Below are 27,825 nucleotides of genomic sequence, written 5' to 3'. Positions count from 1 at the left end.
CAGCAACAGCTCCTGAGAGAGGCAAGCCTCTGAGGGTCTGTGCAGCCAGTAACCAACATGCTGGAGCTGGAAGGCCATAGGATGCCCACCTGAGGGCAACTGTCAATGAAAAACACCATAATCAGTACCTCCTGTCAGTATAATGCTATCTGGGTCTTACTCCTTGGTTTCTGCTTGGCAGCCAGGCAGGTGGAGAAGATTAGCCCAGATCCCACCAGCACCCACTCTGAACAGAAAGGGGAGAATGGCTTGAATCCTGTGAGATGCTTGGGAACTCCTAAGGCTGCAGCAAAGCTAGTGTGGAAGACCTTACAAAGATATTACAGCACTGCAAGAGGATGAAATAAGGAAAACATGACAATTTAATAAATATAAGCTTTTATTACAATAGAAAATAGTAAAACTCATGTTAAAATAGACTCTTCCTTTTGGACTGCTCAGAAAAAGCCTAAGCCTTGCTTTTACCTGCTTGTGCCCACCAAGGTCCTGATCCTTAAGCAATGAGCAACACATTTCTGTGATGAGAACCTCAAGGCTCCTTCCTCCCCAGTGACAGTGAAAGACTACAGCAGCAGACTGAGCTGCACCCCACCAGGCAGACAGGTAAGGGCTCTCTGTGGGGTTGTGTACAATATGCTTCATCACCTTGTGCAATCAGGCTCCTGTTGGAAGCAGGCAGCTATAGGGAAACCGTGGACAAGAAGAAGGAAGAAGAAGAAAAAAATCATCAGCAGATAATGGTAGCTGTCCTGAGACAGCTAGGAAGGCAGCAAATACACCTCCTAGAAAGACCACAGTGCCCAACTGCCCTTGGGTAGCTTATGCGCTACCCCAGGCAACACCCACCACCTTATCCTTCCATGGCCAGTCCAGTGCAAATGAATGACTGTGCAGTCTGAACCATCGTGTGCTCCTCTCTTCCTCACCAAAAAGGGCTGGGGCAAGAGTAGAGTAGAAAGCAGAGGCCACAGAACAGCAAGGTCAGATGGGAGTAGGAGACACTTGTGCACCATTGCCAGCACAGCAGTACTCTTGACTCCAAGTCCCGCCTGTCTGCAGCCAGCAAGCTCACTCCAGTGCCTCATACACAGCCCTCCGTAGCTCGATTGAGAACATCTCCTCCCAGGGACTGCGGATCCACTCCACCAGCTCTACCAGGAGCTCAGGGCACTCTGTGCGAATGTGCCAAGTGCTCTCCACCTTCAGTACCTGGGAGGGAGGAAAGAGAGGGAGGCAAATGAGCAGACTAGCCTGAAAGGCACAGATCAGCCCTGAGCCACTATCCCCCAGCACGGGTGCCACCTCCTCCCAATTCCTCTGTGACCTCTTCCTCCCTCTCTGTTGCCAGCAGTGGAGTGTCCCCACATGACTTTCCACTGTGCTCCCCTGCCTCTGGGGTGCAAGGCCCTAGGTTAGGTTGGGAGATGACAGCCCCAAGACACTCTTGCATGAACAGGATCTGAGCCCAATCAGCCCCCAGCATCTTGACCTCATGACCACCTCCTGGTTACCTCATCATAAAGCATCAGCTTGATGTCACAAGGACAGAGACGATAGGTTATGACATTGCTAATACTGGTGATCGGCTGCTTCTCTTTCAACTGGATGTTGCTCCTAGGAGGCATTTCTGCCTCATGGTCTTCATCCAAGGAGGGCAGCACCTGCCACTGGTGATTCTCCTCCAGCAGAAACAGCATGCTTCGGGTGCCCAGCAGGGTCACAGGGAAAGCAGATGCCCCTAAAAGGATATGAGGGAATAGGAGAGGCTTTGCTGAGAGCCTGAGTCACCACAGAATCAGCTTTGCTTTCCGTTCCTCCCCTAGGGAAATCCTTTCTAACAGTAGTAACTTGGGTGAACAGCCTTATCCAGCTTGCTGACTGAGGAGGGGAGCAGGGTAGTGAAATGTGGCTGGGCTTGACCAGCTTATCCAAACTTGTTGCAGGAGCAAGCGTATGAAAGGCCACCGCCCAGCAAGCCTTGTCCAGCCCATGTCCTCAAGTGAGGCAGGAAAAGCCACTTGAGTCCTTTGACTTCTTAAACAGCACTTTACTAATCCTCAGTTAAAAGTCAGCAGCTGCAGCTCAAAGGCTGCCTTTTTTGGCCTGAATACGTCTGGCTGCAGATATCTGATGAATGGAACAGAGAGCACATAAAGTTTAATACAAAGCTGGGATGTGTCACAAGTATTGGCAGGAAGCAAAGTAGTTTTGATAAACTTTAGGGAACATCCAGCTGACTTCACTGGATGCAAATTAAAAGCATTAGAACTTGGGAATAAGTTAGGTGCACAAAAATAGGGAACCACTAGCAGAACTGGCTGAGGTCACAAGGGATCACAAGCTGATGCAGCAACATGTTGCCTTTCTCATCACATCTCACTCTTGGGAATTAGTAGGAATATCAGAAATGGGATGTTTAATTAATCCTGTCTACTTGGCAATGAGATCTCAGCTGGAATTGTGTCCAGTTTTGGGCACCATACTCTAAAAGAGGAGAAAACTGTAGAGTTAAGAAAAACACACTTTAAGCTCTCCCTCCCACAGGCTATTTGTTCAGCTCCAGGAGACCAAAAAATGTACTTCGCAGATTCCTTCTGATGGTCGTTCTCTCATACCTCCCCAATGGCCAGTGGTGACCAGGTGTACAAACGCAGCAATCAATTGGTCAGAATGTGATTAGGAGCTAGGTTGCTTTTTTCAGTGTCCCAAGCTAAGATGATATCGGAATTGTTTAGTGAAGACTCAAATCCCAAGTTTAACATATTTGTCCCCCAGCAAGTCCTGCAACAGAACTTAATGGGCTCCAGCAGGCTGCTCCTGTACTATCATCTTAGGTTCTGGACACCTACTTCTGTTTTTCCAAAAAGCCTTTCAGCAAGTCACACAAGCTAGATGTTGTTTATGACCCCTCATCTTTCCCTCAGATCAGGGCAATGATCCAGCCTTCAGATAATCTCCAGCTTCTCAGAAACCATCCCGAATTGTCAACAAACCTGGTGTGCAAGACCAACTTGCTCCCTAGAGCCTAGACTTTGATGTAGAAAAGGGCTGGTAAATTCACTGGATGTACAGAAGTATGCTGCTATCCTACACATCCCAACACTAAAAAAGAGCCCTCACCCATGCCCCCACCCCATCTCACTGCTGGATGAATGGCCCAGCTCTTTTCCCACAGACTGTACACTAAAAACACAAGCATGTAAGCAGATAGCACAAGGTATGGGACACCTGGCCACTGAGATCTCCTGTACCTTGGATCAGGTAGGCCAGCAGGTAGAAGAAACAAGTGTCATCTGCAGCTGCAGAATCTGTGGTCTTGGAATCCAGCAGAGGCCTGGAGAGATACAACAGCAAGTGAATCAAGGAAGCACTCGGTTTCTAGTCTAGATTTGCTGAGAATTAGCTACTGTTCACTGCCCTCTTGGGGAAGGGAAGGACCCATCTCTTCCAGATGTTGCAAAAGTCCTCTCTCTGACTAGCACCTTGCCAGCTAGGAGTGAAATGCTTCTTGCAGGTGAGAAGGCGGTCCTATGCGTTCCTCTTTTTCTCTCCTCCAGAAAAGCTGAAATTGCCCTGCCTGGCTCAGTCCATGACACCCCTTTGTTCACTCCCTCTGCAGCAAGCACCTGAGACAGCTGCCTTAAACCTGTAACATAGGCCTGGCTGCCACTCCAGGGGTGCCTCCTCTTTTCTGCTACCCCGTTTCCAGCACCATGCTTCCCAGAGCCTGCTGGACAAGCAGACATCCCTTTCTATCTCAAATCCCAACCTCTCATAGGCTGTTCTTACCATAACCAGTGTTGTGGATTCATTTCTACAGTGGGGATTTCCTTCACCTTACTCCTGTGCTTAGCAGGCAGTTCTTGCATGAGATCTAAAGAGGAGGAGAAGGCAGAGATCTTTTATTGTAAATCCAAGAGCAGTACATAACAGTTCAGGATGCTTCTCTAGTCTTTAGAGAGGCACTGCAAGTTATGATGCCAGTAGGGTTCTCCCACAGCTCTTTTTCTGAGCTGGCCAGGAGCAAATTTCCATCATATATCCAACAATAGCTCTCCTGATAGCTCCCCAAGAGCAAATATTTCAGATCCTGTCCCCTACTCCTCTACAGCTCTACTCTTACTTGTCAGGGTCTGCAGGAACTGGTCACAGCAGCTTTGGCTCCGGATCAGCAGGTTGTAGGAGGCTTTTGGATTCTCAAACTCCATTCGCAAGCTCTGGTGGCACAGTCCCACTTCCAGAAGGGAAATATCAGACAGGTAGTGAGAGTCACTCTTCTTCAGCCAGTCTGCAGGTTGTCCCCTAATCACAGAGCACAGCCCTCAGCTGCAGCAGGCTGCCCCATTTCCTCTCCCACATCAGACTGCAACAGGGAGGTTTGCCAGAAGAGCCTCTGCATGTCACCACACACCTCCAGGGTAAGGTTAGCATAGGCTAACACAAGCTGGCACTACCCAGCTCTCACAGACTTGCTCAGGGTTCTCACCTGATAGCCCCGATGACTTCCAGCACATAAATCTTGAGATCAGAAGCAACCAGGATTGAGAGGAACTCTCCTTGCCGGCCAAACTTCACCATGACCACCTAGAACACACAGATGGTGGGTCACAGCCTTGGCTTGCCCCTTGCCAGTTTACCCACGGAAAGGACAGACTCAAAGACACTTCAGCTCCCTTCACACCCCCCAGTCTCTGGGATGCCACCCCAGCGCAGAACTTGCAGGGTGGCAAGAGGGACAGTTGAAGAGCTGTTGGAGTGGTGCTGTGGCAGCTCACCTTGAGGAAGCACTGGAACTCCTCAGCATTCTCCTCAAAGACCTCCATATCCAGGTACAGCTTCAGGCGATGATCCACTGAACGGAAGTCCCTCGTGTTCAAGACACCGTTTACAGCTGAGGAGAGCAAAGGGCAGCACTGACACTCTGTCCACTGACCAGGTGCTGCCCAGCCATGTGGAATGGCACCAGGGTAGCAGCATCACCCCCTCTGCACAGCTGCTTCCATCAAGTCTCTCCTCAAAACAAAGGGCCAAACCCAGGGCCTTACAGGCCACAGGTCTCCATGTGGAGATACAAGGGCACTTCATCGCTCTGACACTTGCTTTTTTTCACCTATACAAAGCTTTGATCTAAGCCAGCTTCAAACTATGCTCAGCTGTCTAGTCACAGGAGGACACTGCTTTGCTGCCAGATTTGGCAGGAGGGCAATTCTTTATCACAAAGCCAGAAAATCTTTCTCGTTTCAGCTGGTGTCAGTTCAGGTCAACTTTTTAACTCTGACTTTCATCGTGGCAAGGTTAAAGGGTCCTGAGGAAGACACCAGTAAAACTGCTAAAGAACATAATTATGTTTGTCATGCAATTGTATGACCAAATAATTTATACAACAGCCACAATACTGTCTGAGAGTACACACTTCCCAGCGGAGCCTGTTCTCCACCAGGCACACTACGCTAATCAACTTCTCCTCAGCAGGAGCTTTTTCATAGGCTGTTTTAAATTGAGACCTTGCGATTTGACCCAAGAGACTGCTTTATTTCTCACACATAAAGTGTACAAGACTGAATATAGCAATCCTAAGCTGTGGTTCTCATCAGCTCCGCTTCAGAGGCACAGCAGTCTTGAAGGGCTGATCTATAGATCATGAAGCTGATGGGTTCACAAATCAGAACTAGACTCAGCTGCAGTAGAGTGATTTGGTGGGCTGGACCAGATAACCTCCACAGCTCCTTTCTAACTTGTTATTCTGTAAATCACAAGCTGATGCCTGGGCAAAAGCAGTCTGCTACATCAGAAATCTAAGGTCTTTCAAAAATCATTTGTGGACCTCCTAGTAACTGCTGTCTTGCATGGCAGCTCTGGCACACAGCCAGCATGCAGTCTCTTGGACAGGCTTTGTCATCTGAAGCTCACAAAAAAGTGAGGAAAGCAAAAGCAACTGTAGATCCACTAACAGAGCCTCCTACTTACACACCAGCCTCACACTACACTTAAGCCAGAGAATAAATACAGAAAAATTGTGCATACTGTTGTCCAAAGGTAATGCTCCAACTGGCAGCTACCGGGTGCCACAGGAACCCAGTGTGTCCATAACTGAGCAGAGCACCTTTCAGAACATGACCCTATTACTCAGAGTGTAAGCAATAACAGGGATTAGGAGCTGACTCACTTTTCCCTACCTTCAGGCATGAGGATTTAACAGAGGAGAATGCAAAACTCTGCTCTCAAGAACTATATAGTTACAGCTGCTCATACTTGATGTCCTCCTCTCCATTAAACAGGAGGCAGTGTACCCAAGCAAGCACCACTGATAAAGCCCAGTGAATAAGCTGTCCACACCCCCAAACTCTGGACAGATCCTACATACTCACAGGGACTGAGATTCCATGTTTCCTCAGACTCAGAGTTCAAGGAGAGCTGGGAAGGAGTGGGCCCCCGAGAAACACTGTAACGGTAGCTTCCCATCAAGCTGCCCCCATTGGTGTCTGTGTGGCTGAGGGACAAGTACTGGCTCTTTATGCTCAGCTCCTTCCCGCAGCCCCCATCTGAACCACGGGAGTTGGAATGAAGAGCGCCTTCAGGCTCACTGCTCAGCTCCGGGGTCCTGGTCCTGTTGGTGGTATCCACCTCCGAGCTGTCCTCCCCGCCGATGTAGAACTTCCCGCTCTCACTGGCCAGGACAGGTGTTTCCTCTGGGCCCTCCTGCTGGCTGCCTCCCTCCAGCACAGAGTCTGAGAGGTCCTCACTCGTGCTGTCGGCACCAGGTGGCACAGGTGTGCTGGAGCACACCTCTGAAGGCAGAATGACCACATGGTCACTGGAACAACAGGGACAGGCTATGGGCTCACCAGCTGCTGCAGGATCTGCGGAAGATTTTGTCAGGGATAAAGAAAAGGCAAAGCAGCTCTCCCCTCGCAAGGTTTTACTTCCCCCCCTCCTCTGCAAACTACAAGCCCTCCCTTTCAAAGTAGACAATAGTTACAGTCTAACTTGAGCAGCTTGTTGAGCAACTTTGTTCAGAATCATATCCTACATACCTCCCCTCACAAGAAATTCTGGATCAGTGCCAATATCCACATAAAATAGTTCTGCTCAGATTTAGGGTAACCAGCGTGTGCTGTGGTTGCAACTGAAACTACATCAGGGCTTTGGCTTATGACTTTCCTCCACATCCACAGGAGCTCACAAAACCTTTGAAGCCCAAGCTCATGACCAGTCAATCCAACCTTCCTTAGGCACCTCCCTCCCCGGCTTGGTTTATCCTCCAGTCAACCATACCACAAGCAGGCTATGTCCCTTTCCCAGCTGTCCTCATCCCTCCTGACCCTGATTCCTGATGCTCCCTTCACCCACACCAGAACAGACTCCCAGCTGAATCATGGGACTCCTTGGCAAAGTGAGGAAAGTGTCCCAGGGGAAAGGAAAGTGCTGCAGCCAGGACAGCACTTCTGCCTCCACTGCAGTACTTCAATCCCAGGAACTTTGTCAAACAGCATCATCAAGCCAAGGCTAGGCACTCCCCACTTCAAATATAAAGTAAGCTTTGAAAAACTCAGCAGTCAGAAGATGCCTATTCAGCACTAGCCAAGTCTTAGCCAAAATATCACATCTAGTTTTAAACACCCAAATAAAAATGTGGACAAATGGGAAAGAGTACAAAGGAGACCAGTAAGAAACTGCATGAATGAAATACGAATGACAAGCAAATTATCTAGAAAGTTGAGCTTATTTAGTATAGAGGACAGAAAACAGGACAAGTTGTGGGGGGAGAACAATGGCCCTCAATTGCAAAGAAAGGAATGAATTGCTCTCCAAATGGGCAGCAAGGATGGGTATACACTTCACAGCCAGGAAGACTTAAGTTAGGGTTAGCCATAGTTTTACCTGAAATACTGGAACAGATTCCCTGGAAGCTTCTGTTAGCAGAAGACCTTTAGAACAGTTAAGTCTCTGTGGCAGAACTGACTACATGACCTTTAAGGCCCCTCCCAGACTCCAGTTTCCAGCACCCCTAAGTTCCCCCAGACTCCAGGCCCCCAGAACAGAAGTGCTGTTTGCCTAACCAGTGGCTAATATGTGCTAGGAAACAAGGCAGGCTCTTCCCAGTCCAAGTAGGCCAAGTGAGAGTACATCCCACAACAGACTTTAATTCCAGTACAGCCAAGGCATCACCTCCTTCTATACATTCCATGCTCTGCACCACAGCTGCCACTCTGAAAATCTGCCTGGGCATTACTAAGCATCCTTCTCCTAGACACTAAATCCTACCTTGATTTGAGGCAACTAGGGGCTCCAGGATTTTGGTGTCTCCAACCTCTGAAGGATAGGAACCTTGATGCCAGGAAGCCAGGGACTGTGAAAACTCCTGCTTGCATTTCAGGCACTGGAACTTTGTTGATCCCTTCTCCTGGTCCCGATTTCGCCGATTCTCCTCAACAGCTGGGGACAACACTTCAAGGACATTCTAAAAGTAGCAGCACAAGGAAAAGACTGTTAGCAGGGAGCTATGATTGTCCTAATAAAACCAAGCTTCTGACACCAGCAAGTTTCTTCACATGCCTCACTACAGCATTTTAGAGTGTGAGGGGTACAGAGACTTTCACAGGTTTGCAAGACTTGCCAAGGGCACGAAGCTTCACTGCAGAAGACCAAGAGAACCTGTTTTTGCAGGTCTGTGCCTTGAATCTACATACTGACAGGCTCCCTCTGGAACTCTAGTCTCAAAGGTCCCATCTATTTGTGTCTTCTCTTTAACAACTTGTTTAAATATACTTAAACAGTATCCTAAGAAAAATGCTTGGGTTAGAGACCAGAGTTCCTACGGCAGCTGTGTGGACCAGAGCTGCCATAGCACTGACACTCACTGTCTAGAGGGCTAAGTACAGGCTGGCACATCACTCAGAACACACGAAACATTATGCTGCACATGCACAGTACATAACAATCACTAGCTTGACTACAAACTTTTCACCCCAAGAGAAAGAAAACTGCAAGACTTTCCCCTTGAGAGCACCCTTTATGCTGCAGGAGCTTCACTGCCCACGGCCATGCTCACAGGGCCCTCCACAGGTCATCTGTGCAGCAGAAGAAATCCCAACAAGCCAGACATGGGCAGCAGGTGCTCATGTGTTCTGAGAACAGCAGCCCTTTGCTGGCTGAAGAATCCAGTGTCCTGCAGTAACACTGCCCCCCTTCCCAGGCCTTCCCCACCTGTAAACACTGCTCTGGGCAGTCATCAAGCACCACATATTTGCGCTTCTGCCGGTCCTTGCGAATGTAGCTGAAGTGCAACACAAGGACAGGGAAAACTCGCTCCAGGTCCTGCAGGAGACAGAAAACACCCGTTTTAGGAAGCGGAAGCAGTTTTCAGTATACAGACTACATTTGTTTGCAACCAGCTGAAACATGGCCATACAAGCACTTAATTTAGTGAGCCCTGAGCAGCCCTCCATAGCTGATAGCATTTGAGAGTCTGGTAAAATGGGCATAAACAAAAATAAACAAATATAAAGCAAACAAGTGTTGACAACACTTGTGTTGAGTGCTTGAAAAATTGCACGAGTGCTTGAAACTTACAACAGTAACTTTCAAGGCTTAGAACAAAGCATTTCAAACAAAACACCTTTTCATGAAGGTATTTCAGAAGAATATCAAGCCACAAACATTCAAAAAGGCACAAGGGCAGGATTTAAAAATGAGTTGGAGCTTTTACAGAAAGCAGTATTGGAGAAACCTGTAAACATGTCTGTGCACAGACTGAATGTTAAAATCCTACCACAAGGAAAAAGACATTTCCAAACTCCCTTTCTAAAGAACCACAAAAGCCAAACAAGGCTGGTAGTGCTAAAGTGTGCACCTAGAGCAGATGGCAAACTGCCCACTGAGCTACCAGGAGTTTTCTAAACATCAGAGTTAGCTCCGTGCTGCACTAGAAACTGTGCAATCCACAAACAGTCCTCCAAGGCCAGGGTGATATCCCAGTGAGGAACGGACAGGAAGGAGGTCACCATTTCATCTCAGTCCTCTTGAGAAGTCTCTCATTCTTGGATACTGGAACAAGTTCAGCCATTGTCTTTTAATTTCAGCTTTGGAATAAATTTGATGCTGGTTTCTGCTACATTATTGCAGGTACTTTAAGCAATACAGATGCTCTTAGATACACATGCATTGGGTGGAAGAGATGCTTTTTCAATCAGGCTTTGCAGGAGCTAGGAAAAGACCTGCAGGATTCTCTGGCAGAAGCCCAAATGCAGAATGCTGGCCCAGCCAGTGAGTAAGATGACAAAGGCTCACACAGAGGCATAACTCACCATTCTCTTCCAGTTCAACTCGGAGGTCTCCACATTCTGCAGGCATTTCAGCTCCAGCTTGTGGAGAACTCTGGCAGCCTTCAGTTCCACCTCAATCACATGCTTAGCTGTGACTCGCAGGAAGATCCAGTCTGGCTCTGGGTTCCCTTCACCTTCTATTTGGCTCACCAGCACTGGCTGGCACAGGTCCACTGCCAAGCAAGACACAGTACAGGTCAGCACATGCAGCAGGCCTTCAGGCCCGCTGGGCCAAGGTCCTCAGAATTCCCACAATAGTGGGCAGCATGATAAAGCTTCAGAGATATCACATTTGATTCATCTATTCTGTCATCACCCAAGCCCTCAAACACAGCAGTGAAAGGACATGTTTACCTTCTGGCTTCTCCTCTTCTTCCTCTCCTAGCATTAGCTCATCTGCCTCCTCTTCTCCCCTCTGTTCTCCCTCCTCAGGCTCATCCAGCTGTACTTCAGGCTCTTCCTCCTTCTCAGTGTCATTCAAAGGAGGAGAGGATTCCTCCTGGGCTACCTGGGGTTTTCCTTGCTCTAGGTCAGAGCTCTCACTCTGCAAGTCCATGGCAGCAGGTCTGCCTGTGATCTCATCTGCAGAACGGCTACGGGAGATGACAGGTACTTGGTCGTGCTCCTCCAGGTGTCTCTTGTACTGCAGCCAGTCAGCACCAAAGCGATCTCTGAAGCTGGCCAAGCGCTTCATCTCCTTCTGATGCTGTAGGACCAGGCCTGCAGACAGAAAACTTGGGAAGCATGAAAATAGTTACCAGGCCAGAATACTCCTCTTACTGTGGGCAGTTCAGCTGCTATGTTACTAAGAAGACAAGCCTCACCAGCAGAGAGAGGTAATGCCTGGGGCTCATGTTCCGTGTCACTCGGCTCTGAAATACTCGCTCTACGCACTTTGATTTTACCCTGGAAAAGGCAAGGTAAGAAAAGTTGGGAGGGATCAGAACAACCAAAACAGTATCTGATGAGGGGCTCTGCCAAACTGAAGGGTTTATAGATGTTACAGTGTAGAAGTACACCATGAAACATTTTACATGGTATATCAAGACTGATGTTAAGCCCAGCCTGTTCCTCAGATACAGCAGCGCAGAGGCTCACTAATCACACAGACAGTACCAGACCATATCCCACTGCACGAGGCTTTCACGTCAAGGCAGCCCCTTCACCCAACATGCCAGCTACATGGTTGAGAAGTTATGTCAGTTCCCTGACCTTGCTTTTCTTCCGAGGGAGCCTGACAGCCACATTCTCTGCTGGAGACTGACTGTCACTGAAGTCTGCAGCACATGAACTCTCCAGAGCACTGCGGTCCAGTGTGGTCTTCTCTGAGGTAGAAGTGTGGATGGACTGTGACACACTTTGCACAAGTCTTGGAAGGTGCTAAAGTAAGAAGAAAAGACCATTGCTGGCTGAGTGCAAAGGGCAGACAAGGTGACCAAGCCACAACTCAGGCTGATAACTTCCCTACCCCTCACCCCAAACTTTCACCATCTCAGTCAAAGTAGTGACAATAGATCCTGCCTGGTTGACTGGATTGTTTATCACAACCACTCTGATTTAACTGATTTAACTCTCTGCCTTTCTTAAAGCAGATGGGAAACTGATAACAGTTTGTTTTGCTGACATGTAGTTCAAGTGTCAAGCACCAGACAGCACCTGAAGAGGAAACAGGCAAGGTTTCAAGTCCTGCAAAGCTACATAAGCCAGAATAAGTTTCACTGGCCAATTCCAACAATTACTAGGAATCAGCATGGACTGAGACAAAATGAGCTATGTCAAAGTCATGGCAGCCCATATAGATTTAAGGGACACATAACAATGCAAAAACCTGTCAGTTCCCAGTCCCAAAGCCAATAAGATCAGTTTTTAACAATTATACTTACCATTAGGTCCGAGGAAGAGAGTGGCTCCCCATCCAAGAAGAACTGTAATTAGAGACCCATTTGCAATCAGATTCCATTTGGCTGGCACATACTCAGGACAACTTCTGCTGACTCCTACTCCCCTTCAGGCCACCCTAGGGTTGGGATCTCTGGCACAAAACTGCAAAGAGACAACCCTGTTCCTGCCTATCCATCAATCCTTTAATTGTAGCCACCTGACCTAATTGCATACAAGGCCAGAAGGGACCATTGTGGTCTTCCTGTTTACATACTTTATGACTTCTAGAAACATATCCAAGACAGTTCACAGAAGAGCTACAATAGATTATTCTGCAACAACTCAAATTGGTTTGAAAGGCACTCACTGTCAAAGCTTGTACCCGACTTCTAGCCTGAATCCACCTAGCTTCCAGTAACTTGAGCTCAGGGAAAGCTTTTTCCAAGATGCAGTTTGAAGACAATGAATCCAGCCATTTGCCTCTCATATGAAAGGGCAGACCAGCTCTGGAACACCTCTGACCCTTAGCAAGTAAGTTTACTTTGTTAAATTGCCAGAACGCTGGCTTTGTTGGCTTCTTTATTTGAAATGAGATTACCAAAAACTGGCCTAAGCACTGGAGTGCAAGGGAACAGTGATGACACCTAGCTGAGAGCAGAGTGATGGGGAGAAAGAAAGAGGTGGCCGTGGCAGTACATACTTAGGTAAAGCAGGCCAAAACTGTGAGTTCCTTTTTGCGCAGTCCAGCTACATAGTTACTATTTAGCAGGAAGAGAGCAAAGTTTTGAAACCATCAGTCAGCAAAAGTGAAGACATACTAAGATATGAGGTCTTGCAAACTTGAGATCAGTATTCAACTCTGCCTGGCCAGTGCATCACATAAAAATTTAAGGATACACTACTCTATATTAAAAAAAAAAAAAAAGGCAACCACAAAACAATCACCACTGTTACACCACTGGAATAAATTTACAAGTTTCTTTTTCCACACTTGCCCCTGAGTGTCAGAACACCCTACACCTTCAACAGCAGGGGCAGAAGGCACATGGCTAATACTCACACTGGAGGAGGCTGCCCTAGGAGACAGATGCACAATGGCTGCAGATCGGTGATTTTGATGGAACCATATCGGGTTTCCCTCTAAATGCAGCTGGGTGGGGGAAATAGACAAACTGTTATTAGAAGCAATATTCTATACCCTAATCTATTCTGCCTGCAGGCTTCAGTCTTTCTCTCTGCCTTGGGAAATATCCTTGCAGTGGGACAGTAATCAGGCCAGGAGAGGACTAAGCTTTTACAATGCTTCCTGAAATTAGTTCAGCAAATAGAAAAGGAGATTAAAGGACTTCCTACTCATGCCCCTAAATTATTCTGAGTTTTTCAGTACTGACTCTGAGAAGTGTTAAGAGAACAATCCTTTGCAGGCCCAGAGAAGCTGTGGATGCCACATCCCTGGAAGTGTTCAAGACCAAGCTGCATGGGACTTTGAGCAATCAGGTCCAGTGGAGGCGTACCTGCCCATGGCAGCGAGGATGGAACTAGATCTTTAAGGTCCTACCAACAGAAACCACTTTCTGATTCTATGATCTTCTTTCACAAGCACTATAGTGACTGCAGTGATCCTCTTTCAGACTTCTCTGAACATACAAATTCACAACAGGACTAGGGGAAGATCTTCACTGAACTTGATAGTGTTAAAATCGGAAAGAAGGAGCAAGGAAGTGGGGATGAATATACGTAAAAGCTTGAGCAGGGGTCACCAAAACTGAAGGCTGAAATACAGGTATCTAAGGCTCCCCCATCAGTTTCACACATTAAACTTAAATGCTCAGGAGTTGAACTTATCTTTCAAAACTTTCTTCTTACCACAAAGTCTCCATCTTGCACACCCTGATCATGAAATCTCTAATCTACCAACCCATCAGGCTTTATGCTTACTTTTTTTAAACAGTGCAGAGTGGACAATGGTGTCAAGTGGGCATGTTCCAGCAGCAGGTTATAGGCCACATCAAGGTGCTGCAGATTCACAAGCTGCTCCACCCCTGTGAACAAAGCAAGAAACCATCAGCATGCTAGAAGATATAACTTAGCAACCTCCCACCTATCCCTCTCACCCAAAATTGAACCCTAATAAAAATAGTTGTGCCCAAGATTTCAAGTTCTGTCCCTTCTCAAGGAAGACAGAAAGGCCTCAAGCTCAGAAATGCTCCTCCCTTGTAAGCTCACCATTAATGCTGTCAAGCTCATTGTTGCGCAGGATCAGAGTCACCAACTTGGATCGGCTGAAGATGCCAAGGTTTGGCACCTTGGATAGGAAGTTATAAGCCAGATTGAGGTACTCTAGTTCTGTAAGGGTCTGTTCAGAGAGAAGAGCAGCACCAAATCAATTGGGAACCCAGCTCAAAACCTGACCCTGAACTCAAGACAGGGCACTAGCTTCTACCATTTTTTCCATTCCAACAAGGTCAATAACAAGTGAGTTTCTTAAGATTGTTTCTGCAGAAAGACTTTGATGTTCACATTGGGAGTGGTTTGTCTAGGGGCACTCAGCATGATCTAACTGCTTTACAAAATTTGCTAGGAGCAGCTTTCTCCTTCCTCATCAACTTCAATGGAGCACAGAAAAGGACTGGACATGGATTGAACTACCAAAAGACACTCACCGTTAAATAGTGCTCACAATCCTGGATCTTGTTATGACTCAAATCCAAGACCCTCAGAGCATTTAGTAATTGCTGAAGGACAAAAAGATTAGGGTTAGATCTAGATCAGATCCTACAAATGTCTCCATTGCAGTACAAAAAGCCTGCCCTGCTGGGAGAGGCCAGCAAAATTAACTCTGCTCACTTCCTCCCACCCAGACCTAGCAGCGTCAGCAACAGCGGGCCCAGCTCTTGGCTGTGATCATCTCCTCTCTTCCCCTCAGTCATGCAGGAAGGATGCCCCACTCACCAGCGAGTCATCCAAGGCAGTGATTGAGTTATAGCTGAAGTTTACAGTCTGCAATTCCAACCACGGGAGAGCACAGCTCAGATCTCCACCACATGCTGAAATGATTTCCTAGGAAGAAAAGAGGAGTCATTCCTTGGTGAGTACTAGCTGTTACACTAACAGCAGAGGAACACAGGAGAACAGTCAGTCCAGAACAAGGCTGACATACTGTGTTTTACAGACCTTGCCTTGCTTACAGAACCAATGAGTTTTATGCCACTAAAGCAAGTATTTGGAGGTGGTGGGAATCCCACGGCTAGATGTTTAGAAAGAAGGGAGATGCTTTTGTTTCCTGCACTAAAGTGGCAATAGTTAACCTAACTTGTTAGAATTCTTAGGCTTGGAACACTAAGCACAAAGATTCATGCTAACAAAACCTTTTTCAAACCTCCATCAAAGCAAAAGCAAGTTAAACACTTGTGTTCTGACAGACAAAAGAAGCTCTCAAAGCACTCCCTATCAGCAGCTCCTGTTCCCCAGCAGGCAGCTGCTTCTGTGCCCCAGACAGAAACCCAGAGCCCCACAGCCAGCACAGCCCACGCCACTCAGTTCTCCATGGCTGGAGCTTGCCTTCACGTCTCGGAAATCCGCTGGGCAGCAGTGCAGATAACACACCAGAGCACATTTCCTCTGATAATCAGCTCTTATTTAAGGCTGCTGAGGTACGATGAAATAAACCTTGACCAGCTGCAGGCCTTGAATGTGGAAACGGCCAGATACACAGAGCTGTCAGACCTAGCTGACATGAATATTGTCTGGAGCCAGAAATCGTCAAGAAGTGAAGAAGGAGAATACAGAGCCCATGTGTACCCAAGCAGGGAATACTTCAACACTGCTTGAGACAGGAGTAGAACCTCAGAATGTGGAAGGGAGAAAAAGCCATACACAACATGCATGGATGGATGGAAGGGTTAACACTGTCTCCTATATCTTCCCTGTGTGAAGGGCTGTAGGATCAAGATAGCCTTTCTCTTGCAATTTTCCCCACGAGCTGTGTAGAGACACTCACCTCCAGTGTACTGATACATTTGCAACACGTTAGAGATTCCAGCTGAGAATAGACAAATCGCAGTCCCCGGAGGCAGTGTGGAGGGACAGACCTCAACTGCAGCAGTGATGAGAAAGCAAGGACAACATACATCAAAATATTACACTATAAGAGCAGCTCACATCTGCAAGAGTTCTCCCACTTCCATGCTGCAGCCTCCCTCTCTGACGTTCCAACCTTTGCTCATACCCAAGTTATACCCCAAGCAAGTGTTACATGAGTTTAGACTTAGCCTTTTAGGGAAGCCACAAAAGCCTACCCAATTTTTAGGAGTAGAGGTATTCTGCAAACACAAAACTAGTCACGAAAAGCCAAACAGCAAGACTCAAAGCCAGTCCTGCCCTCTATACTTACTTCTAGATGCCGGAGGGACTTGAAAGGGAAGATCTTCACAGCAGATTGTAAAACACAGTTTGGAACATGAACAAGCTAGAGAAATGAGAATAGAAGTCTCACATCAAGCTTGATTTGTACTGCAATACCACCATCCTGACGCACCAACCGCAGCACTTTGAACAGGCTCCCCCTCCAGCTTGGGTATTCACTGACAAGCTCTCCCCCAGTGCTGGTAGCAACACTGTCTCCCAGCCCCATAGCATGATAGAGGTCAAACAAAATAGCATGTTAGCAAGCACTGTCTGGCAAACCACAGAGCTCCTCTTCATCTCCTCTGCCCACATGGCTTCACCACTTTCAGCACCACTGGGAGGTCTGACAGCTGGAGCCCTCAATCAGCCACCACTAACAAATCTACTAAAGACAAATCTAACTGCTGGAGCTATGTTTATTGAACAACTGAGCTGAACTAGCACACTGGTGGGAGGTGTGCACGTGCATTTCACTACAAGAGGCCAAATAAGGCAAATCACAAGCAGATACAATGGAAAACAGAGCTGGTCTCCAAGACACCTGTTAGTATTAGACTGAGGTGCCTGCAAATCTCCTCTGCATTCTGTGGTGCAGCCACAGGCCTTTCACCACAGGGCAGTTACAAACACAAACACAGTTTGTGTTCATGTACCAAAAAGCAGTTTATTAAATCCACCTTCTTATGCTTTCTATGGACAATGCAGAAACAATATTTCAGGCTGCTATTGAAAGTGAGTAATGAAGTAGTTAACACCTCCACTGTAGACAGCAAAGTACAACCAGAGACCATCTCTGCCAGTTACATCCATGTTCCCGCAGAAGTGACTCATCAGGTGCAGAACAGACATTCCAAGGCCTCATCACCACTATTGCTTCCAAGCCCTGGCAGCAATGAATCACTGCCCACTGCCTGCCAGCACCAATGCTGCCCATTGAACAAGAGCATCTGTAGGGGAAGCTTGTGCTGGGAAGCTCTAATGATCAGTTTTAGCAAAGTTTCTTTCAGATGCCGTTCTTGCTGTATGTCTTGATCATCTCCTCTTCTTCCACTGCCTTAAAAATCTGATCAGGCTGCTATAAATTATTAACTTCTCCAAGTAAATCAGTTACCAGACAACAATAAGCAGCTTTCCCTTCTTTACAGGCTTATTATAGAGAAAGCCCATTTTCTGGTTAACACAAGAACTCACCACAACATCCTCCTGATTACAGTGTCCCTCCCTGCCTCCTCCTGCCAGGACACTCATGTTTCTCCAGAGGCTCTGGGCCCCACTCCAGTCTCCACATTCAGTACACTGCTACAAAATCCTCCCAACAACATTCTCTCTAGTCTCACGGGGAAAACACTTCTAAAGACATCACAGATTGTAGTGCTTAGTCACAACACCTCCTGAGCACCAGTGTGGAACCTAAGAACAGCTGCCAATTCCCCTTCCCCTTTCAGGCCCGTTTTCACCTATACTACCCTCCCAGCAGTGCCCCAGTGCCGAGTAGAATCATGTGCAGCCTTGTAGCACATGCCACCCTTCAAAAACCTCTCTGAAGAGTTCCTAGAGCTGTACTTTTATCTTCATTACATACTTGTTAAAATTAATGAGGATAAGTTACTAGCAGCGTCCCATGCTGTGAAATCAATCAACAAGAACCACTGCCCAGGCAGGAGCATGTAAAACTCCAAAGTAAGCAGCAGATGGTCTCAGAGTAGCAGGTGTGTACACTGCCTAACTAACCCCTCTGCTCTGCTGCCTTGGGCAGATCAATCACCACTCAGGGAGCACTCGGCTGTGCTCGGCTGCCAGATACTGCCTGAATTGCTCCAGCATTTCAGGAAATAATAATTTCCCAAAAATGACACCACTTTACCAAGGTCAGAAGATAATTAACTCCTTCTGCCCCTGTTTTTAACTCCAAGAAACTTTCTGCTGAGCTGCAAGGCTGATCCTAGGTAAATTAGCTATAGACTATCGTACTGAATGAACTATGACTCCACGCAACGACCCTGTGAGAGCCACCCGACCCACTGAGCACACACGCCAGACGGGGGCAATGGGCACCAGAGGAGGCCGTTTTGAAGCTGTGCCTGCCCCCTCCACCGGCCGGCCCTGCAGCACCCCTGGCCCCGGCGTGTACGGACCTTCAGGGAGTGAGTCTTCTGCAGGACGTCGAAGAGGAACTGCGCCTGGAGGATGGCGGCAGTCTCGGCAGGGTGCGAGGGCAGCGCCACGAAGCCCCGGTTCTGGTTGCGGGAGCCCAGGTGATGCTCGAAGACCTGCGTGAGGTGCTGCAGGGTGGGGGTGAGCAGCGTCAGCGTGCTGGAGCCGTCCAGGACGAGGTCCCCTGCAGGGAAGGGGAAGGCAGGGCCGGGCCGTGAGTGCCCACACACCGGGGGCACCGACACGACCCGGTCCCAGCGAGGCTCGGGCGGCCGCCACTCACCGACGTCCTGCAGCAGCCGCGCCAGGCCGCGCACCAGCGTCTCCGCCGCCGCCATCTGCGGCGGGGAGGCCGAGGCGGTGGAGGTGGAGGTACCCGGGCCGGCCGGTGCCGCCCCGCCGCCCTTCCGCGTTACCGCCGCGCCCTTCCGCCGCCCCGGCGCGGCGGCCGCCGCTCACATCCGGTTGCCATGGAGCCCGCCCCGGCGTCCCCCTCCCGCGCGGCGGGGCCCGCGCCCCCCGGCCCCCGCCCGGCCCCCCCCCGGCGCCGCCGCCCCGCAGCCCCCCCGGTAAGCGGCGGCGGCCCGGCAGCGGCGGCGGGCGGCGCGGAGCGGGCCGGCGGGAGGCCGGGGGGCAGCGCCGCCCGCCGCCAGCGCGGCACGGCACGGCACGGCACGGCACGGCACGGCACGTGTCGGGCGGAGCGTGGCGGCGGGGCCGGGGCGCGGCGCGGCGGCGGGCGGCTCTTCTGCTCCGGCGGTGCGAGGTACGGGCCGGGGAGGGGGTGGGTCCCGGCGCTTGCCTCTGCGCTGCCCCGGCTGCAGCAGCCCCGCCTGGCTGCCTTTCCCCAGCCCCGTGTGCGGGGCGCTCCGGTGCTGCACGGTGCGTGGGGCGGTGCGGGTGGCTGCACGGTGCGGGGCATGGTTCATGGTGCATGGCATGGCACGGTGCGAGGCGGTGCATGGCGCGGGGCACGGCACCGCACGCAGCGCAGTGCCCGGTGCTGGATGCGACGCGGCGTGGAGCAGTCCCGCGCTCGGCGCGGCACAGTACGTGGTGCAGTGACCCCGGTGCCTGCCTGTGTCCCTTCCCTCCTCCGGCTGTACGTGTATCTGTCAGAGCCGTCCGTATGTCCAGTGGAGGGATTGGTCCTCGTTACTGTCTGGTGCTGGCAGTTCATTCTGGACTGGGTTTTGTTCCGTGTGTTCGTGTATGTGTCTGTGAGCTGCATCGGCTCCGTCCTGTCTGGTACCTCTGTGAAGGGCCTCTGAGGTAGAGTCATGGAACAGAGTCGGTGCTTCAGGAGTGAATGGCTGTGGTGGTTCATCCAGGGTAGTTGAGTATAGGATTCATTGAAATATTTAAACCTTCTGAAGTACTTGTGTAATATTACAAATTTCAACATAGCCATGTGGTAAAGAGATCCACAGGTTAAATCCTTTATGCCTGGAAACTTTGTGTGTTTACTGTCTTGTGTTGCCTTTGCGTTCTGTTATGTGTGTCCATTTCTCTGACGTGTCAGAGGAGAGGTAGAGGCTGTGCAGCCCACTCCTGTTTTGTTTGGCTTTGAGGCTGTGACTGTCAGAGCAGCATTCGAATGCTTTGGTGTATGCAGCAGCACCCCTCCTGCTCTGCTCCTCTCCTCCATGGGCAGGCTCATCAGTATGTCTTTACAGAAAAGCTTCCCAGGCCTCTAATCCTTCTCCTTTGTGAGCGCTTCCCGTCTGCATCTATTAGCCGGAGTCCCTTCTCTTCCTCTATCCTCAAACCAGCTTTGCCCCCATGGCTTTATCCCTCCGTATCTTAACATCCACTCCTAGTCTAGACGCTCCACAGCTAAATTATACTCAGCTGATGGCCAAGGGATTAGGGAAGAGCTGAGGAGATGGATGCGTGGCCTGATGGCTGTCTCCACGCAGCCCCTTGCCCATGGAGCTGGGGCAGCCCCTTGCCCACGGAGCTGCCTATAGTGTTACGAGCTTATCTTTGTTGCAAAGGGGCAGTGTGACCTGCTTGCCTCTGCCCCTCGAAGATGTGTGTTTTTCACAGCAAAACAGGGAAGCTCCTACACTGGCATCGTGAGGCAGCCTTTGGCGGTCGGGGAAAGTCCCTCTGGAGTCCCTGTGAGCAACATGTGGGACATACCATAGCTGCCAGAACTGCAGGGACGTGCCTGCTTGCTTTCCTTCAGCATCTGTTAAGCTGAGGTGGTCAGTATGATGGTCGGTACAAGGTATGGTCATTTAGGTGAGCCAGTTCTGTTTACTGATGTGTTTGTGGAGAGAGCAGGGATATGTGAGTGTGCACAGGTTGGCAGACTGTGGATTTTTCTGGACACCCTTTGAATCTGGCCTGCTGGCATGATGCTTTTATTACTGAAAATTACTTCCAGCGGGAATGCTGAATCATGTACTCCCCATAACCAGGAGATACAGTGGAACGAAGGTATCAGTCATTTGCTTTTATTTAATGGTGTTTGGTTGGTTGGTTTTTTTGTGTTTTTTTCTAGTTTCCCATTTTGTCTTGTGTTCTTATGGCAGCCCAGGCAGTGATACCAGCAGGCTGGGCACTTCAGCATGATGCATATTAGCAGTATTCTCCCTGATATTAGTTTTAAGTTTCTATTTTAAATTTTAACCCATTCCTAAGTCTCTTTGTGAAGGGCTGCCTGACAAAAAAAATTAAAAAATCTTTATTTGTGTTTTACACTCTTGAGATCTTTCCAGACTGCTGGTTTGTCCCCTCCCCGTCTTAGTCATCCCATATTGTGCTAGACAAAATTAGCTCCTAACCTTTCTTTATAAATCATTTTCTCTAGCCCACTGGCAATTTTTGGTTGCTCTTCTCTGAACTCCATCTGTTGTGGGTAATAGAAAAGCCTGGCAGGATCTGACTAGGTGTCCATCCAGCCTTCCTCCAAAGGTGGCACAGAGTAAGGAGCAAGTGGCCTCTAGTGGCCAGCCATCAATTAATGTACCAAAGGGAAACAGCAGTGCTCCCAGGCTGTGGACTCTCCATTCTTCAGAAAGCAGGAGAGCTGGTAGGGTTAGGATTGGAGAACATGCCTTCCATCCTCACCTCTCTCCTCCCCAAAGAGGCAGAGCCTGCAGACAGCTCAGCCCTGAGCCCCTCTGGCTTGGAGCACCCACACATCGCATCCTGCTTTCACAGGGTGGCGAGTGGAGCATTGATGGAAACCCTGTGGGTACCTCACGGTCCCTCTGAAATTTCAAAGCAAGTCCCCAGGGCTCTCGTACTTCTAGTACAACTGTCTGGCTTGTAGTTGTTCACCAGCATCATTAGAATGACATAGCTTCAGCATAATTCAGAATATGCTGAATTTGGTGAGTAAAGAAAGACTAAGTGGATTTTCCCTCCCTTTTAACTTCATTTAGGCAGTCAGGCAATAGTTTTAAACTCAGTGTAGCGTCTTGCAAATCTAGTGTCAGCAGAACGCATTGCATCCAGCAATTCTCCCAAACATGGGTTTCCTCCCTCCCAGAGCACAAATGCCCCTGTGAACCTCTGCTTTGCTCCAGACATACCTCAGCTTGACCTGAAACAAAGCACAGTGCTTCACAACACAGCTGATAGGTTTTAGTTTCCTTCAAAGGCCCCACGAGGCACAGCGGGACAGAGGTGGCACAGAGGTGGAGCTGAGCATTAGCATTTTTTTTGTTAAATTATCATTTTGCTAGTTTTTAGGGATTTTGCCTCTACAGGTGCTGCTGTCCAAAGCCCCATCATCCTTTTGCTCCCTCAAGTAATTGTGCTTGTAACACATTTTTGCAGACAGTCTGGAGCTATGAATGTTCGGTTCCTTAAAAATATTCAGTCCTTTCTTTAACAGACGTGATGCCATGGCCCTACAGAGTGAGGTTCCCCTGCCAGGTCTTCCTGCTGGAATGAAATGTTCCTTGCCTTCAGTTTCAAATGTACTGCTGTTTGTTTTTGTGGAATTATACCCTCTTCTTGAGTTAAATGCAAAAGAAAATAAAAGCCTTATATTACCCTTTTCTCTATCTTGTCTTCTACTAAAAGGCAACTCAGTCTCTGCCTACAGATGATTTCTAGACCTTTCTCCTTTTTTTTCTACTATCTCTCTTGGAACCCTTTTGCTCTATTTTTCTTGAAAAACAGGGTTTGAAGTTGAAGATTACAGCTTAAGATCTACAGAGTGGATTAGGTGTTTTAATTCTTTTCTGCCTTGTTGCTTATGGCCTGGATGCTGCATTTGCTGTTTAGATGTCTGTCTTGGCAGCCTATTTCTCTTGAGCTGTTCAGGTCTTATTGCGGGATTACTGAAGAGTCCAACTAGGTGTGTTTCAGGGGTTTCTTCCCTTACGTTTTGCCTTGTTCCTGATACTTAGGAGGATGGACCAAAGAATGCTTCATCAGTGGTCAGATTAGCTCCTCAAAAACTTGCCTTACAGATGGCCCTGGGATTTTTGGTTTGAATAAACTCTTCAGATAGGCAGAGTAACCGGAGACTGTAGTAGCACCTTCTAGAGATCTTCAAAGATAGAAGGGATGATGAAGTAGCCTTACTGTTGTCACCTTTAACCATCTGTTTTAGTGGCCTGTCTTGAACAGTGTCCCATACTAGATACTTCAGGTGAGATAGTAAGAAACCCCTCTGCAGATAACCAGGACATAAACTATAATATTTATTCCAAAGCTTTCAAAGCTGGAGAATAGCTTGTTCTGAAAGATGGATTTAACTTCTTGTACTTTTCTTTGTCATAAATACTTGTTTTATAAAAAGTTGTTACCAGAGAGATGGCCAAGCTATCCTCTGACTTTGCAGTTTTTTAATCCTTGATGACATCAATGAAAAAAATGTTTTCTTTTGCCAGTTTTTAATTCATTTGTATTCTACCTTTGTAGTTTTAACAAATGTCCCATTTCTTGAGCTGTTAGCTGAGGAGACTTTGCCTCTCCCTGTGCCCAAAGCACTGTGCATGTGCTTACATCTTCTCTGTTTCTCTGTATGAGTTCAGATGAGTTTTTGGAAGCCAGCATCTTCCCAGAGCCAGTCTCTGTGTCATCTCCAGTTCTTCCTGGGGTGCAGCTCATGCTGAGCTCAGCCTGCACTGTTGCAATAGACGATATGACTACAGCTGTTTGTGTGTTAGTTTCTATCCCATTCATGCCCAACCGTGGCACCTCATTGCCTTCTTCACTTGCACAGAGCAGATCACGCCCTTGGGCTGCCCGCGGGGTCTTCTGTGTCCCTTGGCCCTGCCAGTTCTGACAGGGCCCAGATCTGCAGCCTGAAGGTGGGCCTCTTTGCCTGTAACTTGTGTTGTTTTCTGTGTGGTGTTTGAATGATGAACTGTTTGTCCTTGGGCTATCTCTGTGGCCTGCACAGATCTCTCTGAGGTTCCTTCTGGCCTTTTTTGGGATCTGCCCAATAAAGCTAGGTGCCACAGGACCACTCTGCTACCTGCTCCTGGTATGCCCCCCCAGCAACTGATCTCTCCAACTTTATTTTTCCCTGGCGGTCAATCACACAGCTTTGCACAAATGTGCTGGTGGAGACGTGTCTGAACATGAAGCCTTTCTTTCTCTTGCACAGCCCATGCGGGAGCTATATGTAGCTGCTGTCTCCATGAGTCCCTCTGACCTTTCAGAGGAGGACAGGGTCCCATCTACCCCTGAACTGTTGGAGCCGGTGGCCAAAGCAGTGCAGGCTGGGCCACTCACCCCAGCACGCTGCCGGGGACAGGCCTGTCCTAGTGATGCTGGGGAGGTTCCTTGAGGGCCGGTGAGGTGACCTCTCTGGGTCAGGAGCCAGGGGGGTTGAGGGCAGTGGCCAGCAGTCTCCCACGACATTCCCTTGTCCTGCCCTCTCTCCACAGGTTATGCCACTCTCCAGGTTTGCTGGGTGCCTGCCGGTGAAAGAGAAGGGTTGATATTTTGCCCAGGCCCTTAGGTCCTGAACCAAAATGGCAGCTGGAGAGTCCCCTCCCGTAGGAGATGTCTTCATCGACCTGCAGCAGGTGAGGTGGGAATCCAGCAGCAGCGGGGCCATCTCTTCTCTGGGGACTGTGCTCCTGCCAGGATGAGAGCAGGACTGGTGTCCTGGCAGCGTGCTGCAGTAGGAAACACAGCCTGTGTTCACCAGGGACAGGTCTGCACAAAGGGTGCCCCAAAGCTGCCCACAAGCCCACATCCACTCTGTGCAGACAGCAAACTGTGGCCCAGAAAAGGCCATAGGTTGCTCTGTGGGGTCCCTGTGCCTTCACATGCCATTAGGTGGGGTAAGCAAGTGGCAGGAGGAGCTGGGCAGCTTGTAAATAGACAGTCCCCATTTAGGCTGGGCTTGGAACACCTGTGTGTTGCAAGGTGAAAGGAGAAGCAGTCTCACCCACAAATACAAAGTCGCTCCCAGGTCAGAGCTAGGAACAGCTGAGGGATGCAAGGAGAGGCACAGCTCGGCTAAAGCTGCCTTGCTCCCTCTTTCTGCCTAGCACAGACAGATTTGTCACAGTTGGGCCTCCTCCTGTTTCCATGGAAACACGGGAGTCCACAACAGCTCCACGCTGGCATTTCAGCTATATCGACGGAAAATTTTACCAGCTGCAACTGCTCAGGAGACAGAAAGGACAGGGGTCACCTGGTAATGCTCATCTCGGGACATTCCCACTAGCAAAAAGCAGAGAAGTGCCCATAGCCTGAAACAGGCAGGAAACCCTGAAGAAAGCATCCAAGGGGAATGAGCAGTCCCTAGGTGTGTGTAAGGGGAGGTGGGAAGGCACAGGATGGTCAGTGATCCAAGGGCAGCTCACCAGAGCAGGGATGCTGTTTTCTAAGGGGAAATGCAGAGGAGGTCTAAGAATGAGAGGGATGGCAGACTGGGCAAAGGGAAGGTCAGAGGGCAGCAGTTAAATAAGAGAGAAATTCCAGCCAAACAAAAGCTACACGTCTCCTCTAATGGGAAAGACAGGCACTGACTAAGCCCTTGATACCTGCTGCTCAAGGGAGGTGTGAAGGAACTCTAAAGTATCTCTCCAGAGTGTGCCTTGGAGCTTGCTGATCTGTTCTGCCTCTTGGTTTTGAGCGCAGCTGTGCCTCTATGTGAGAAACCATGCCCCAGCCCTGCCTTGTGAAGCCTGCTCCTCCTTAGCAAGCCAGCACTATTTGCAGGGCAGGAGGATCCAGAGGGCTGTAAGGGTCTGTGGTGGTTGATTCTTATCTGGCGGTTTCTGTGCAGGGCAGAGATCGCGCAGAGAAAGCCTCTCCTGGTGCCGAGGACGATGAGGACTTGGATAAGACTTTGTCAATCGAGAGATTTGGGGACCTCATAAGCAAGTCAGCATCAAGCAATCTGGAGAAGCAAAGTCGCAGCTACAGTGAGAGAGATTTTGAATGTATGTAGGTTTGAACTGTTATACCCATTTCCACCCTCACTGCCAACCCACACACGCTCTGCAGCCTTGTGCTGGGACCCTGCAGATTGTATTAGCCTGCTATTCACTTCCTCCCTCCAGAGCGCTCCCAAAGTGCTATGTACACACAGTTTAGCACTTGTGCCCACAGCCTGTTCCCAGTCTGTTCCCTGTTTTCTCTGTCTCCACAGGCGTAGCTATTGCACAGCCCACGCAGCAGCGTAGCTGCCCAGGGTGTTCGATCACCCAGTCTCAGGGACCTCTGCAACTACTTCCCCAATATTGAAATTTCCAGTTTAAAACAATTTTTCTTCCATGTGCCTGCAAAGAAACATCCAAATATGACCAGAAGCCAGGCTGTCCTCCCCAGTCTGAAAGCAGATGGCTCCAGTCAGACATGCCTATATATTTCTGAATAGAAACCATTGGGCTTATCTGATCAAAGAAAGGACTGCAAAATAAAAATAGAGTGTGAATTTAAAGTGCTATGGCTATCTCACCTCAGTTCCTCCGAGCAGCATATTTATTTCTCTAAATACCCTTCCATGATGGAGGCAACCATCTGCCCAAACTCACTTTCGCTGTAAAATGAGAGTGTATCCACAAGAGTGACTGTAAGGCGTTGCCTGGTGTAGCTGGGTTGTGTTACCGTGTAGTAAAAGCACTGAAGGGCACAAAGAGGCCTGCATCCAGCAGCCTGTTTGTGTGGCAGACACGTAGCAATGGTTGGGATAGTTTCCCAGTCTATGGCTCTAGACAGTCACATATTGCTTATTTTCCAGCTTGGCTTTGATGGGATACAACCTTGGGAACATTATGTCCCAAGTACATCACCAGGCTGTTTTCTGCTTGGCCACTCATTTCCAATGGCTGTTGTAAAAGTTTGCTGGTAAAAGTCCATTACTGTAGTGCACTGCAGCTGCAGGTTTCTGCTTGTGTCATTTCTCTGCAAAGGCTCCATTCAAATAATACTTCCCACCTGAGCTCACAGTCACTCGTGCACGTGGCTGCAAGGTGCTAATAGCTTTGCTGTGGGTTGAATTCTTGCCCTGTGCCCAGAGGACCTACCTGCTCAGAAGCTCTGCCTGTGTGCACAGGTGTGCGGGTTGGCTGGGAGGACATGGGCAATCTGCTTGAGCATGCATGGCAGAAGCTTCTTTGAAAATTTGACTAGAGATTTGTTCTGTTTGGGGTTGGGGTTTTTTTCCCTTTTTAATAGGAGAGTCCTTCTTCCTTTGTCAGAATCAAGCTTGTTTTCCTCTGAGCTCCTGATGTATTCCTGTTGCCTAGGACTACATCAACCCCGGTTATCAGAAGTTTTATGCAGTTTCATAAAGCTGGAAGATCTCGTTGAAAAATAACATACCAGCCTATGGAGGTGAATGCCCTCTAGGCTTAGAAATGTTTCCTGCTCTAGTCAAAGCCAGGAATTCCTAATATGTAGGCTCTTCCTTCTGGGCTCTCTATCCAAATTACTTTTTCATATCTCTTGTATCAACTTCACCAAGAAGTGTAATCAAACATCTGGGACACTGGTTTGGCAGTAACTTTCCATACAGGCAGGCAGTGCAAGGAATGGAGCTGGGAAGGAGGGCAGGGACTGGACACACAGGAGGACAGGGAGGAAGAAGAGGGAGGCATGGATCCTTTTGTGTTGGGTAGAGGTG

At 48.9% G+C, this 27,825-nt stretch overlaps 2 protein-coding genes across 6 annotated transcripts in view; one reads left to right on the top strand and one right to left on the bottom strand.

Annotated features, from left to right (window-relative positions):
• Positions 1 to 361: 361 nt before the first annotated feature.
• On the bottom strand, positions 362 to 19,105 carry STK11IP (serine/threonine kinase 11 interacting protein). The gene is made up of 23 exons (XM_017825270.1): positions 18,749 to 19,105; positions 16,600 to 16,674; positions 16,207 to 16,302; positions 15,159 to 15,266; positions 14,870 to 14,941; positions 14,433 to 14,562; positions 14,145 to 14,248; positions 13,267 to 13,356; positions 12,209 to 12,250; positions 11,538 to 11,705; positions 11,150 to 11,231; positions 10,680 to 11,045; positions 10,308 to 10,498; positions 9,208 to 9,318; positions 8,266 to 8,461; positions 6,369 to 6,860; positions 4,776 to 4,891; positions 4,487 to 4,584; positions 4,124 to 4,302; positions 3,790 to 3,874; positions 3,252 to 3,334; positions 1,512 to 1,738; positions 362 to 1,209 (listed from the first exon to the last, which is right to left on the bottom strand). The coding sequence occupies exons 1-23, from the start codon at positions 19,103 to 19,105 to the stop codon at positions 1,069 to 1,071; spliced, it is 3,609 nt and encodes a 1,202-aa protein (XP_017680759.1). The 3' UTR covers positions 362 to 1,068.
• SLC4A3 (solute carrier family 4 member 3) overlaps positions 18,848 to 27,825 on the top strand; it is a 34,592-nt gene continuing 25,614 nt past the window's right edge. For 2 of the 5 annotated variants that reach the window (XM_017825377.1, XM_017825382.1), the window contains exons 1-3: positions 19,462 to 19,533; positions 24,629 to 24,769; positions 25,984 to 26,140. In XM_017825377.1, coding sequence (XP_017680866.1) covers positions 24,716 to 24,769; positions 25,984 to 26,140 — 211 coding nt within the window. In that variant the 5' untranslated portion in view covers positions 19,462 to 19,533; positions 24,629 to 24,715. The other 3 variants (XM_017825381.1, XM_017825379.1, XM_017825380.1) reach the window with 3 other exon arrangements.

Source organism: Lepidothrix coronata, unplaced genomic scaffold (assembly GCF_001604755.1).
Source record: "Lepidothrix coronata isolate B3197 unplaced genomic scaffold, Lepidothrix_coronata-1.0 Scaffold118, whole genome shotgun sequence".
Taxonomy (NCBI): domain Eukaryota; kingdom Metazoa; phylum Chordata; class Aves; order Passeriformes; family Pipridae; genus Lepidothrix; species Lepidothrix coronata.
Note: the sequence above shows the minus strand (reverse complement) of the source record. Positions and strands in the feature narration are given on the sequence as shown.

What these genes read in the sequence shown, in the direction of transcription:
- STK11IP (XM_017825270.1), bottom strand. Translation starts at nt 19,105, where the DNA reads ATGGCGGCGGCGGAGACGCTGGTGCGCGGCCTGGCGCGGCTGCTGCAG. An exon ending in GGCATTACCTCTCTCTGCTG is followed by an intron (nt 11,046 to 11,149) that starts GTGAGGCTTGTC and finishes TTCTGTCTGCAG; the next exon opens with GCCTGGTCCTACAGCATCAG. An exon ending in AGCTGATGCTTTATGATGAG is followed by an intron (nt 1,210 to 1,511) that starts GTAACCAGGAGG and finishes CCTCCCTCCCAG; the next exon opens with GTACTGAAGGTGGAGAGCAC.